The 14,213-nt window shown below is 33.1% G+C and overlaps 1 protein-coding gene across 3 annotated transcripts; it reads right to left on the minus strand.

Moving 5' to 3' along the window:
- Positions 1-1,188: 1,188 nt before the first annotated feature.
- Positions 1,189-8,600, minus strand: LOC107847918 (protein NSP-INTERACTING KINASE 3). Of its 3 annotated transcripts, none has more exons than XM_016692524.2 (11): positions 8,468-8,600; positions 7,844-7,958; positions 7,263-7,395; positions 7,076-7,147; positions 6,802-6,945; positions 6,558-6,617; positions 6,231-6,328; positions 5,943-6,089; positions 3,792-4,133; positions 2,302-2,696; positions 1,189-1,834 (listed from the first exon to the last, which is right to left on the minus strand). In XM_016692524.2, exons 2-11 carry the CDS (start codon positions 7,938-7,940, stop codon positions 1,520-1,522), a joined length of 1,803 nt encoding a protein of 600 aa, XP_016548010.1. In that variant the 5' UTR covers positions 7,941-7,958; positions 8,468-8,600; the 3' UTR covers positions 1,189-1,519. The 3 variants fall into 3 exon arrangements, with proteins under 3 accessions (XP_016548010.1, XP_016548009.1, XP_016548011.1); XM_016692523.2 differs by lacking the exon at positions 8,468-8,600 and adding an exon at positions 8,047-8,461; XM_016692525.2 differs by lacking the exons at positions 3,792-4,133; positions 8,468-8,600 and adding an exon at positions 8,047-8,461.
- Between the last annotated feature and the right edge of the window lie 5,613 nt (positions 8,601-14,213).

Raw genomic sequence — 14,213 nt, forward strand, 5'->3', positions numbered from 1 at the left:
CGTAAAATTTAAATTTTTAAGTGACAAAAGACTATTTAATTAAAAATATGTACTTAAGTAGTGGAGTGAACATTTTTATAAGAGAAATCAAATTATAAATAAACATAAATATTAGACAAACAAATTGAACGTACAATATATTCATAAGTAAAAATTATATTTATAGTATATTTTTTTAATAGAATAATATATTATCAAAAAAATAACGAGCACCGAAGGAAATGGTATTAAAAATTATGGGAATGTATATTGATGTAAAAAAGCGATGTATAAAAGACGGTTTACGGAGGATATTTTTGTTATTTTACATATTTTATCCCGGTATAAGTTATCCCAATATTACTATATCATCCCAAGGTAGGAATAACTTATCCTAGTACCAACTATTAATCCTGGATAAGTTATTTCAAACTTTTGTAACCAAACAAGAGATTAAGGGGTACTAAAAAATTATTCCGAAATTATCTTTCCTTATTCCTCACACCAAACGAACCCTTAGTGTAGTTGGAATTCCCTAAAATTATTATAAACCGACTCAACAACCAACACTAAAAAAATTCTGTTGGGAGCACCACCCCCAAAATGAGTTGTACAGTGCGCAGTCTGAATTAGTCAAGGCCACACTGAGGGTACCAGATACCGAGTGAAAAAAAAAATCTTCCTTTATTTTCATTAAATTAAGTAGCCATTTGGCATGAAAAAAAATCTTCCTTTATTTTCATTTGTTTCGAAAAATCTTCCTTTATTTTCATTAAATTAAGTAGGCATTTGGCATGAAATTTTTTTCATTTTTTTCAAAAAAACTTCCTTTATTTTCATTTTTTTCGAAAAATCTTCCTTTATTTTTATTTTTTCAAAAAATTATTTCACTTTAATAAAATAATCGAAGACAATGATTTTTGGCCATAAAAGTTATTTCACTTTTAGTGAAAATTATTTTTGTAAAAATGAAAACAAGTTTTACTTGTTTTTATTTTTCTCACTCATATTTCTCTCACAAAATTTTAATTAAGGGAATAAAAAGAAATATTTGGTGAGAATAAAATTTTACATCAAAAAGGTGAGTATAAAATTTTACATCAAAAAGGTAAGTATAATACTTTTCCTAAATCTATTCACTCCTCTTTCATGGTACTGCTTAACCAAATAGGAGTGTCTATTGTCTACGAAATTCTAATGTGATTATGATACACAAATGGTTATTTTGAATTATCACTCGTAATTTCAGTAAAAATGTGTTGATATAACAAGTGGACGCCATCCCGTGGCTTGTACAAGCACTGGCCCCAAATAAAACTTAATAACATACTATGAACAATGAAATCATAATTACGTGGCATCACTTCAAAATTTAAAGAACAAGAGGAAATATATGAACTCAGCTTACTCGTGACTTTTTCCCTTTTCTTTTGCGGATAAATACATACACTCGACATCTATCAACAGCAATGAGATGATTCTCACTTTCAACTTCGGCAACTCAAGGATGATAAAAACTGAGAAGAACGGAAATTGGATGTCATCGAGGTCCAGAAAGTTCCATGGGTTCAACTAGTGACGATTCTTCAACGTAGTTGGAATATCTTTGTGGAGCGTGTTCAAAAGCTCGGTTTCTTGGAGTCTCAAGCTTTTGTGATGCTTCCCATTTTTCAGCAAAACCATCTCCCTCCAACATCCTTAATGCTTCGGACATTTTTGGGCGATGAGAAGGGTTGAAATGGGTACATAGAAGAGCAACTTTAACCATCTCTTCTAGCTCAATTCTGTCAAAGTTATTTTTCAAATCTTTATCTACTATAAGGTTCAATTTCTCCTCTTGATGCAGCTTTCTCACCTGCATATCATTAGCAGTAATTAAACGATGGAGTTCATTGAAGTATGCTAATGAAAAAGTCTTGTAAACTAGACGTACACCACTAGCTAGCTATATTTGAGGTTCGACTTTGAACCTATACCTCCTCATAACTGAAAAGAAAACAGCTAGAATAACAGTCCAACTACTCTTTTCTCAAATCTTTCGAGACAGATCAAAGATTTAAACTAGAGGGGTTCAACCTTTAATGTTCTAAGCACTATGATCATTGTACTTACGAAATTATGGTTCAGAAATTAATATTTGCCGACTTCTAGTGGTTTTTTCACGTATCTATATATCTATGTTCCATGTCGAAACTACTTGGTTCAATTGAACACATTGTTTGATAGCTCCATATGCCTCTGTATAGCTTACTCCTCTCACAACTCACTGTACATATTTCAAAAATTACTCAGCACATCCAGAGAAAGAGAGGAGAGACGCACCCAATCAAGCATAACAACACCTTTCTTGTTGGCCCCTCGACCAAAATCCATAGCTTTCTGGCCTGTAATCAGCTCAAGTAGCAAGATTCCAAACCCAAAAACGTCAGTTTTTTCAGACGATTGGCCAGTTGATAAATATTCTGGAGCAATGTGGCCAATGGTGCCCCTAACAGCAGTTGTCACATGAGAATCTCTGTGATCCAAGAGCTTTGCCAACCCAAAATCACCAACTACGGCCTCAAATTCTTCATCCAACAAAATGTTGGCAGCTTTGACATCACGATGGATAATTTTGGGATCACACTGCTCATGCAAGTAAACTAGCCCTCGCGCTGTACCTTTTGCTATCTTTTTCCGCCTTGACCAGTCTAAAACTGGCTTACCATATATGCTATCTGCAAATTTAGAAACCATAATGCATTTTCAATCAAGCCAATATATATATGTCTTGAACTGATACAAAATTCAAAGAGTTGGAAACTATTAAAACGTAGCTGATAAAGCTCCAGAAAAGCAAAATGTGTTTCCTTAGCTTACAAACATGCAGAAACATATAACAATAGTTTCAGCCTGCAGCAAACTGATGATGGCTTATCATATAACTACAGCAGTACAGAGTATGCAAAGGAGGGCTCTAGCATGGGACTGAGGGTGGGTCGTAACATCTACGCCTGTAGTTAACTAGAATCTTATGGCCTCAATTCGCCGATGATAGAAGTAGCTGGTCTTCATAACACTCACTGATGGCACTATTGGTTGAACTGCTTTCCATTAAAACGCCACAACAATTTCCAATCCAATTTGCAAAGAGTTTTCACCATTTAATATTTTTTCTTGTAATAGAGGCGGTCAGAAGTTAACCTACAAAAGAAACTAAGTAAAGAGCATGGTCACACCCAAGAGACTGAAGTTAGAAACATCAAGCAAAAGGGAAACCTAACTGTCACCAGCAAGAGTTGCTTCTTTCGGTACTTTAAGAATTTCATTTTATCTTCCTTCTCTTTGAGGAAATAATATCTTTCCCATCGTGCATACTTTTTGCAAGACAAATTGTGGAACTCTAAGAGACTGATTTTCAAGTGTAGTTAGAGAAGCAAGTAAAATTGGACTGGTGACAGCAAACATCTAAACTAAATGGAAACAAATTAGGAAGTAGGAACTGTTCACTTATATGACCATTTCCATTTCGATATGGTCCAAAAATAGTTGGCACTACTCTAGTAATTATATTTGTCCGTACACCTTTTACAACTTCAAGAATTCAAATTCGTTTAACTATCGATATTCTGAAATTTGATATGATGTCCTATGTATTCTATCAATTATCTGTCTAATAAAGCAAATGGAGGGAGTAGTAACAAACAAACTCCTTCATGAGAAATATTTGACTTTATACATAATAATGTTGGATAAATTATCTAAAGTTAATAGCCAGTAGTGATTACTAATTTACTATGTATTAACAACAACGCATGGAGGCAGGAGTCGACCTTTTAATCGTGATGCTACACTTCCATTTGGCATATAGGGATAAACAAGAAGGCGTTCACTTTCAGTTGAACAAAACCCCAAAAGACGGAGAAGATTCCGATGGACAGCCAAGCTAATCAACTCTACTTCTGTCTGAAATTGATTTTCACCACCAACAGCATTGTAGTCATTTAATCTTTTGACGGCCACAATAGTACCATTATTTAAGCAGGCTTTATACACAACCCCAAATCCTCCCTTCCCCAAAATACGTTTTGAGCTGAAATGATCAGTGGCAGTCCGCAGTTCCTTAAAGGTGTACCTTTTCAGGTGACCCAAGCATACCTCTGGATAACAATGCTCTGCATTTGAAAAGTCATTACTCAGATACAGCTATGAGGAATAGCTAGAGACAGATGGAGAAAATCGTTTGACAAGTGAGAGGCAGAAACTCATAGTGGTTTACTCAGTAACAAGTGATGGGAAATGATTGGAAAGAGTAAAATCAAGGTTCCAAAACTGATCCACATATATGAACCAGACAACCAACGTACAACATTATCAAGAGTAACTTTCATCGCAATAAAAGTTGCAAGGTAATTCACCAGGCATGGTGGCCCGAGAGAGTGAAGTTAGAAATAAATGATGCCATAAGTAGTGAAGTTATCTAGTTCAAGGTGTAGATTATGACATTTTCTAATATCATTGTCTTCCTTCTACAGAATATTTACTTCAACTTTCACAAGAAAATGCAAGTATAATTATTTTGATATGTGATTTAGCAAATCAATCTATCAATGTTTGGAACTAACAGGTAAAGGTAGACCGTAGTGGATCAGGACTAGTCCCAATAACAACAAAATACAAACAACTTTTCTGAGTCCTTAACAAGAAAATCGACCAGAAATACTGAGTACGCCAAAGGGTTCTTCACATTCAATAGGTTTATCGAATATGGTTAAACCACAGAACTGCTCCCTAACACCTATTACTTGACAACTCATGTCCTCTCTAATACCAGATAAATGAATTTAAAATCAACATCACTGGTTGTTAAGCTTGACACTCATTCTATCAGTCAGAGAGATAGTTTCAAGTATCTGGGGTCGATGATTCAGGAGAATGGAGAGATTGACAAGGATGTCACACATCGGATTGGGGCTGGATGGATGAAATGGAGGCTCGCTTCCGGTATCTTGTGTGACAAAAAGGTACCTCACAAACTTAAAGGAAAGTTCTACAGAGTGGTGGTTAGACCGGCTTTGTTGTATGGGGTGGAGTGTTGGCCAGTTAAGAAGACCCACATCCAGAAGATGAAGGTGACGGAGATGAGAATGCTTCGGTGGATGAGTGGGTGTACTAGAAAAGATAGGATTAGAAATGAGGTTATTCGAGATAAGGTGGGAGTGGCTTGGTAGAAGCAAAGATGAGGGAAGCGAGGTTGAGATGGTTCGGTCATGTGATGCGGAGGAGCACGGATGCCCCAGTGTGGAGGTGTGAGAGGTTGGTTAGGGATGGTTTCTTGCGAGGTAGAGGTAGATCGAAGAAATATTGGAGGGAGGTGATTGGGCATGACATGGAACAACTTCAGCTTACCGAAGACATGACCCTGGGTAGGAAGTTGTGTTGGAGGCGAATTAGGAAAGAAGGTGAGTCTGAGTTAGGATGTTGTATGTTTTGGTGTATACTTGGAGTATATCATGCTTTTGGTATTATTGTATATGTTAATTTCAATTGTATCTTGGTCTATTACTATTCCTTATCTTATCTTATCTTAGATTGCTATATTTTAAGCCGGGGGTCTATCGGAAACAGGCTCTCTATCTCACAACTGAGGTAGTGGTATGGACTGCGTACACTTACCCTCTCCAGACCCCACTTGGTGGGAATATACTGGGTATGTTGTTGTTGTTGTAGTCACAAAATCTATTAAGAGATTAAAATAAAGAATCAAACCACAAGCAGTTGACTCTGTAACATCCTAGCTTAAAACAATTTTACATGATACCTAACACCAATCACACAGAAAATAATGAAAAGCTCACTTGGCTCAACTTATATATCCATGAAAATAAAGATAAAATCTTTCGCAGGAAAAGAGTTAGAAATACAGAACTAATAAAAGCTGGAATTATCACAGAGAAGAGGGGGGAGAAAGAAAATTAACTAACCGTTGACATCAAAGAAGATCTGCTGATTATGTCTGTAGCGCCACCAAAGTAGCAAAGCAATGGCTACTATGAACAAGAAAGCAGCACTAAAACTTGCAACAAATGCAACAACCATGCGATGGCTCTTGCGTGCAGCACCTGGTTGATCTATGATACCAAAAACAATAGATGCAATACATTTTCAATGACAGAAATAGCAGAACTTCCTCAGTATGTATAAGATGCTTTTACAGTTTTCCATTTTCAATTGAAAAGGAAAGGACTTGAGCACGAAAATGTTATACATACCTGCCAGACTATCAGGTGGAAAGGACAGTGGTTCTGGATAGACAGCTGAACAATTATTCTCAGAACCTTGACCACAAATTAAAGGATTCCCAAGCACTCTGAAGCCATGAAGAGGAATCATATTCACTATAGAGGAATATTAATGAATACTTTTCAAGTAGCAGTTACACTAAAAGCATTCGCCGTTGTATTTTAACAGATGGATTTTTTTTCAACTAAGTATCGAGATCTACAGGTACAGCAATAGTTTAACTTCAATAATATTAAGAATAACTACTTGGAAATAAAAATAACTGAATACTACGGCAATAGAAAAAGCCGACTCACTTGAAAGCTCGCGCTGATATTTTAGGAAGGGTACCACTCAGATTATTATAAGAGACATCCCTGCAAGCAATGATCAGCTAAGTCAATCATAAGGATGAGGAAGAAACAGAAGATTTAAGTCAGGTCTTCTGCAGGAATACATGATGTATTCAATATTTGAGAGAGTGAAATATATAGTTGGAGTCAGTTTTACTCAGTAATAAGAGGTCTCTTGGATGTGAATAATAATAAGTGAAAATCTTACAAATAATTCAAATTCTTCAGGTCTTCAAAGGAAGTTGGTATTTTGCCTTCGAATTTATTGTTGGAAAGATCAATTGTCTGAAGCGTTTGTAACTTCCCAATCACATCAGGAATATGACCAGAAATGGCATTGTTTTGCAACAATCTACAACAAATCAAGTAAAGTTTGCGAGAAAATTGCTTAATAACACTAAGAAAATCGTATAAGGAATGACCTAACATTATAATGGAACCAAGTGGCAGCAACTATGAGAAGTATATAGTCAAGAACTTACACATATTGCAAGTTTGTAAGATTGCCAATTCCAGGCGATAAGGTGCCAGATAGACTTTGACTAGGTAGTGCACTGATGCAAGAGAGAATATTCAGCGATAAATTTACTGGATTAAAAGCAGGCCTTTTCACGACCCAAGTGCCCAACTAAATTTCTACTAAAATACTCTTTCATCTAAACAACTTACAGAGCAGACACATAGCCATCAAAGGAACAAGTGACCATTCTCCAACTGCAAGGGTCTACAGAATTCACATCCCAATTGTCCAGAACATTATAGGGGTCATGTAAGGCCTTCTTAATTTCCGTCAAAGCAACAACTGCACATTATTATATGGAAAAACAGTCACTCCATTGGATTACTTCCTCTGTTTTCACTTTACAGAGTCATTACATCAAAGATTCAATATAACGAGAGGAACCCATTTCAGTTTGTTTGTTTTACTTTCCTTCTTAGTTCATTTTAAAAAAGAATGTATCTTCCCTCTTTACTATACACATGACATATTTAAAACCATAAGATTAAATGTCATTTTGGTACATTGTATATATCTTTAGTTTAAGACCACAGGATTCAACGATACTTTTACTTTCTTAAACTCCATGACGAGTCAACAAGTAGACACATACTCATACCCATTGCAAGGACTAAATCATAGTTTGAGAGTCATGCAGACGAATTTAACTTGTTCTTCTACCCTTAGCCTAATTTGATAAAACTTAAAAAGGAATTCAGGACAAGTGAGAAATTTTAAGAAAGAAGCTAACCTTCATAATTTACACCGGCAGGAGAAAGTGTAGCACAAGAACTCTCCATCAATATACATAGTAGTAGCAGCCCCACATTCCAAAACAGATACAACATCCTTTGCAGTACAGATTCCTACAATCTCAACAAATTAACTTTTTTAACGAAACCTATCTAGCAACATATTAAAACAAGAAAAAACAACATTCTTCACATAATTCACCTCTTCAATATTGCTTCATCCTGAGCAAGCCAAATAAATATTGCTCAAACACCCAAATGACAGAGTTACGGTCTTTACATAAACTAGCACTTTTCAAGTTTCAGTCTTTACACAACTAGCACTTTAAGAACTGAAAAATCTCACACACCCAAATGACAAAGCTTCAGTCTTTACACAAACTAGCACTTTCCAAGAACTGGAAAAAACTCAAACACCCAAATGATAAAGTTTCAGTCTTTACACAATCCAGCTCTATCAAGAACTGGAAAAATCTCAAATACCCAAATGCTACTTTCTTTTACTCAATTATGCTAAAATAGGCAATATTTTGAGCTTATCAAAAAAAGGAACAAGATGGGACTTTTCTCGAGAAAGAAAAACAAAACAACACAATGACTAAAAAGCCTGGAATTCTGCATACCGGGAGATCTAGGAATGCGTTTGGCAACTGATACCCAAAAATTCTTCTCTGTGAGCTTTTTTAACTTACTCCATCCGTCATCTTGAGTTGTCCACTTTTTTATTATTTTGAAATTGTCCAATAATATTTATTTAATTTATAAAATTAATGAATACTTTATCGATTTTACTCTTCCATGTGTTTGGTAGGCAGGAAAATATTTTCCATGAAAAATATTTTTTTAGGAAATATTTTTCTGAAAAACAAGTTAATTTTTTACTTGTTTTTTCATGTTTGATTGGTGATAAAAAATATCTTTTAGAAAGTATTTTACAGTATTTGGTTGGTGAATGAAAAAATATTTTTCAAAAAATATATTTTAGTGTTTAAATAAAGCGTAAAAATACATTTTAGAAAAATAATTTTTGATCTCAAAAAATATTTTTTTGTAGGATGTATTCGATGTGAAGGAGGAAAAATATTCTATTCATGTGTTCGTTATGAAAATTTGATAAGTATATATTTTCTAAAAGTATTTGTATATATTTAATAAAAATAATGAGAATGAATAGGATAAAAAGGGTGGGATAAGAAAAAAGTTTTAATTATTTTAAAAAAAATAAATTAAAAACATTAATTTCTTTTGGAGAAGGGGTTGGTAGGTGAGAGTTGTCAAAATAGGTAATAAGAATGGGGTTAAAAAATAATTTTGATTTTTAAAAAATTAATTAATTTTATTTTTTGGGGGAGGTGGGGGTGGGGGCTAGTAGGGCGTGGGGGTAGGAAAGAAAGAGTGGGGTAAGAAAAAAATTTGAAATATTTTTTTTGAATAGGGAGTATTGGGGGGTGGGGGTCGGGGTAGGGGAGTGAGGGTGGGGTAAGGAAAAAATTTAAAAATTTTAAAAAATTAATTTTAAGAAATTAATTTATTTTGAGGGGTGGGGGGAGGATGTTGGTAAGGGGGTCGGGTAGGGGAGGTAAGAAAAAAGTTTGAATTTTCTTAAAAAATAATTTTTTTTTGAAAGGGAGTAGTGGTTTGGGTTTTGGGTAGGGGATGAGGTAAGAAAAAAATTTAAAATATATTTTTTTAATAGGGGGTGGTTGGGGCGGGGTGGAGATGGACGGGGAATTGAGGGTTAGAGTAGGGATGAGTGATTTTGAGAGTTGTATTAATATTTCAACTTAAGAGTGAGGTTGAAAGAAAGTTTTAGAAAATGTTTTCATTACTTTTTGAAGAGAGGCCATTTTCCTTATATTGAGAAAAATAAGTTGATTTGAAAAATATTTTCCAAAACCTTTAAACCAACCAAACATGAGAAAATTGAAAAATATTTTCTGAAAAATGTTTTCCCTAATACCAAACACACCCTCTTCTCCCTCAATGAAAAGTTTTTTTTCCTTTCCATCATATCCTTGTCAATTACTCCCACCGTTCTAAATTATTCGTCCCAAATTTTTTAATTTGATTTCATTTTACTTGTCCTTTTTCATTAATTAAGAAGCGACAATTTTTTTCATGTTTTACCCTTTGTATTAATTATTTTTTCTTCAAATTAAAATATAAACATCATTTAATAGAGGCAATATAATAAATTAGTCATATTATTAATTATTTTTCTTAATCAATATGTCATCTCAATTTGAAACGAGGAGAATAATATCTTTTCTCTTTTGCTTTCACATATCGTGTTTGGATTCATGCAAGGAAGTTTAGTTAAGTGTTTTTTTAATTAAGATAACTTTTAAAAAAATACTTATTACTTTATCATAGTCATAGTTGGTCACATTCTTTTCAATATTTCTTCTTTTGAGTTTCACTTATCGTATCAGATTTTTGTATTTGAATTTGTTTAAATTCAAGTTTATGTCAAAAAAATAAATATCAAGGTAAAGTATTCTCTAACAAAGATAATTTTAATATAAAAAAAATTAAATTCAAAAGCTAATTAAGAATAAAAAAAAAAAAATTTACTTCATCACAAAAGTTATTAAGCTATCCTTTTTAATATTACTGTCACATCCCCATATTATTACGTCGAGACAAAGTCCGAAATTAAAATAGACTAACAAATTTAACAAAAAAAAGTCAAAATATGTTATGTATATGATGAATGATCAAAATAAGCTTTTAAGTGAGTTATTTTTTTTTTCAACGGTACTTTGACTGACGGTATAATCTTCAAAAAAAGGTATAACTCACTAATTTAGTGAGTTATCCATTTATTTGTACATAACTCACAAAAAAAATAAGTTATACAATGAAAGTTATATAACTCACTACAAAAGTAAGTTATCCTATTTGGTTTATATATAATTCACCAAAAGGGTGAGTTATCCCTTTTGATTTATACATAACTCACTTTTTAAGTGAGTTGTATTTATTTTTATAATTTATGTGAATTTATGTAAGTTGTATTTATTTATGTGAATTTTTAGAATTTATGTGAATTTTTAAAAAAAAATACATAGAGAAACTTGTTACATCTACTTTCAAAATATATCGTATAAAATTGACATATCCATCCAAAACGTCAGTACCATTAGAAAAAGTATAAAATTCACAAAAAAGTGAGTTATCCTTCTTATTTCTATAAAACTCACATATTATGTGAGTTAAATTCAGTGTTAAAAAATATGAAAAATTAGAAAAATACCTCACTTGTTGATTTTGAACCACAAAAGAACAAGTAGGACCAACGATCACTAATCAACAAAACTTGTGTTGGATGAAAAAATCAGTGGAGAATCGATTTTTTTAATTTTATATGATTTTTACGCTGAATCGAGGAGTTATGTACAAACCAAAAAGAATAACTCACCTTTTTAGTGAGTAATGTATATAAACCAAAAAGGATAACTCACCTTTTTAGTGAGTAATGTATATAAACCAAAAAGGATAACTCACCTTTTTAGTGAGTTATGTATATAAACCAAAAAAAAAAAATAACTCACGTTTTTAGTGAGTTATATAACTTTCATTGTATAACTTACTTTTTTTTGTGAGTAATGTACAAATAAAATGGATAACTCACTAAATAAGTGAGTTATACACTTTTTTATGAAGGTAACACCATTATCCAACTACCATTTAGAAAAAAAGGTATCACTTTTTAAGTGAGTTAAGCCTATTTTGATCACACATTATATGTATGACATATTTTGATATATTTTTTTTAATTTGATAGCCTATTTTAATTTCGGACTCCAAATACTCTTTTTTTCATTAACTAGAGAAATACACACACTCATAATAGGCCAAACTTAAGGCCAGAAACTCAGACAGAGATGTGGACTATTTTAAAAGTTGAGAACAATGTACAAAAAGAAAAAAGGCTTAAGTCATTTACAGACACTTAAAGTTGTTCCGAAAATTCACTTAAACCCCTCAACTAAGGCCTGTACCTATCAGACCCCTAACCCACCCGAATTTTGATCCTATCAAGTCTTTTTTGCCTACATGGCACACCGCGTGCAATGTACTCACGGGAGGCGCGAAAGGATTATTTTTTTACTAAATCACGAATAGCAAGGTGCCAAGTGGCACTGAGGGCCCCAAAATTTTTTTAATAAAATAAATTTTTTTTAAAAAGCCTCCAACATATCCCCCCACATCCGATACCCTTCTTCATCTTCTTTTTCATCTTTTTCTCCACTCTTCTTCCTCATTCTTTTTTTTCTTAAAACTTAATTCTCCTCCCATTTTTTCTACTTTTTCTCCTTTCTTGTTCTTAATTTTGAATTGATGTTTGTATTCGATTCAATTAGATTTTATTCTTAATTCTTTTCCACCATTAGTTTGCAGGAAAAAAAAAATTTATCGAAAAAATAAAAGTTTGCCGGATTAATTCATTGTATTTGAATTGCTGGATGTTTATGGGCATCGTCCCAACTGTCTAAATCAAAAAATAAAAGTTTGCATTTTCAAAGTGAAGACGATGGGGAAGGGGGTGATGACGGACGACGACCCTGTGTGTGTGAAGATGCCGGGGGAGGGGGTGATGACGGACGACGACAGAGTGTGTGTGTGTGTGAACTGTGAAGACGCCGGGGGAGGGGATGTGAAGATGACGACTGGGTGGTTGGCGGTGCTTTTTTTTATTTTGTTTTAATTAAAAATTATTATCAAATAGATATTTAAATAGAAAATGCACAAAATTAGATATTAAAAAAAATTACCACGTATTTTTTCTAAATGATTAGTTTTGTCACATCACACAAGTGTATTACACACACTCTATACTTTTTGCTGATTAGGCAAAAAAGGCCAAAATGGATCAAAATTCGGGTGGGTTAGGGCCTTGATAGGTACAAACCTTAGTTGAGGGGTCTAAGTGAATTTTCGAAACAACTTTAAGTGCATGTCGATGACTTAAACCAAGAAAAAAAACATGTTACTTTTCTCTCCCCACATTAATTTCGACTATAACTGCAATGATTTTTTTCAAATTTTTGGATGCATTTTGGTAGTTGAATTCTTGTTTAACTGAAATTATAATTCACATAACCAAGAAATTACGTACACAAAATAAATTAACCAATTAAAACATTTAAGTGAATTTTAAAAATTCTTTATAGGAGTCAAACGAAAAATTATTGTTATTTGACTCTGTTACAAGTATCCAATCAAATGGAAGGATCCGGTGATAAGTATTCTTTTATGGGAAAATTATACAAAATACACATTGAGTTTCAAAATACTCATTGAGTTCAATTTTTTGTTATCAAAACTAGTCAGTCGGCTATAATATTTACAATAAAATTGGTCAGACAGTCATTTCACTTTAATTTCAATGTTGTCTTCTATTTAGTGTTACTCCATTTACTATGGAGTAACACTATATTAGCAATGGTTCGATAAAAAATTAATTTATTGACCATTTTTTAAAGTCAAAGTCGAAGTCTAAGGAGAACGAGCGACGATGACGGCACGAGGCATCTCTTGTTCTTGCCTCATGTTGATATAATATACCCCAATTATAATAAATTACAATTGAAAATAAAATCAACAAAATGAAGAAAATAAAATAATCTTTTTCTTGACTGAGGCGCAGATATCTCTCTCTCTTTAAGTAGATTCAAGTCCACTGTGGCATAATCTACACCGATCCAGCAGTATATCTTCTTGACTTGTCCCCTACAGGATACAACAGCCAATCAATGGTGTACAACTCAAGCAACTCCAAATTAGTTGAAGAGTCCAAAACTCATCCACAAAAACACCTTCCTTCAACATATAGTTACTCTCTTTGCATAGTGAATATAGTTAAAGACTTAGAATATTTTCCTTGTCTCAATTCTCTCTTTCACTAATACAATTACTCTCTTTTGTATACTGAATATAGTTGAAGATTTAAAATATTTTCTATGTCTCAACTCACTCTTTCACTACTACACATAATAATATTTTCCACAGTTATCATCCTTTTCTTATCTCTCACAATATACTACAACTCATCTCTTCAGCATAAGAAAGAAAACACCCTTTATATAGGTGTAGTATTTTTTTCCATCTAGTAAATGAGAGAGTACTGTATATTAAGTGAGGAGGATTAATACTTTAGAGGTTACATATACTATATGAGTTACAATACACAAAGAGCTAGAATAATAGTAGAAGTTACAAAAAAATTATGGTCACATTTTTATCACTAACTCATCAGATTAAATGCACAAAAGTAATGAGAGTAAAGGGGTATTAAGTGGAGGAATTGTGAATGAATAAAGTGAGATGTTACAAGAGTTATCGCAACCTAATGGTTGATGTCGC

This window comes from Capsicum annuum, chromosome 11 (genome assembly GCF_002878395.1).
Source record: "Capsicum annuum cultivar UCD-10X-F1 chromosome 11, UCD10Xv1.1, whole genome shotgun sequence".
NCBI lineage: Eukaryota > Viridiplantae > Streptophyta > Magnoliopsida > Solanales > Solanaceae > Capsicum > Capsicum annuum.

Bases quoted from the DNA above. Each gene is read 5' to 3' on its own strand.
- LOC107847918 (XM_016692524.2), bottom strand. From the start codon at position 7,940: ATGTTGTATCTGTTTTGGAATGTGGGGCTGCTACTACTATGTATATTG. The intron at 6,090-6,230 runs GTATGTATAACA...TTGGTATCATAG, and splicing joins TCCACCTGATAGTCTGGCAG to ATCAACCAGGTGCTGCACGC. The intron at 4,134-5,942 runs GTTAGTTAATTT...TTTCAAATGCAG, and splicing joins GATCTTCTTTGATGTCAACG to AGCATTGTTATCCAGAGGTA.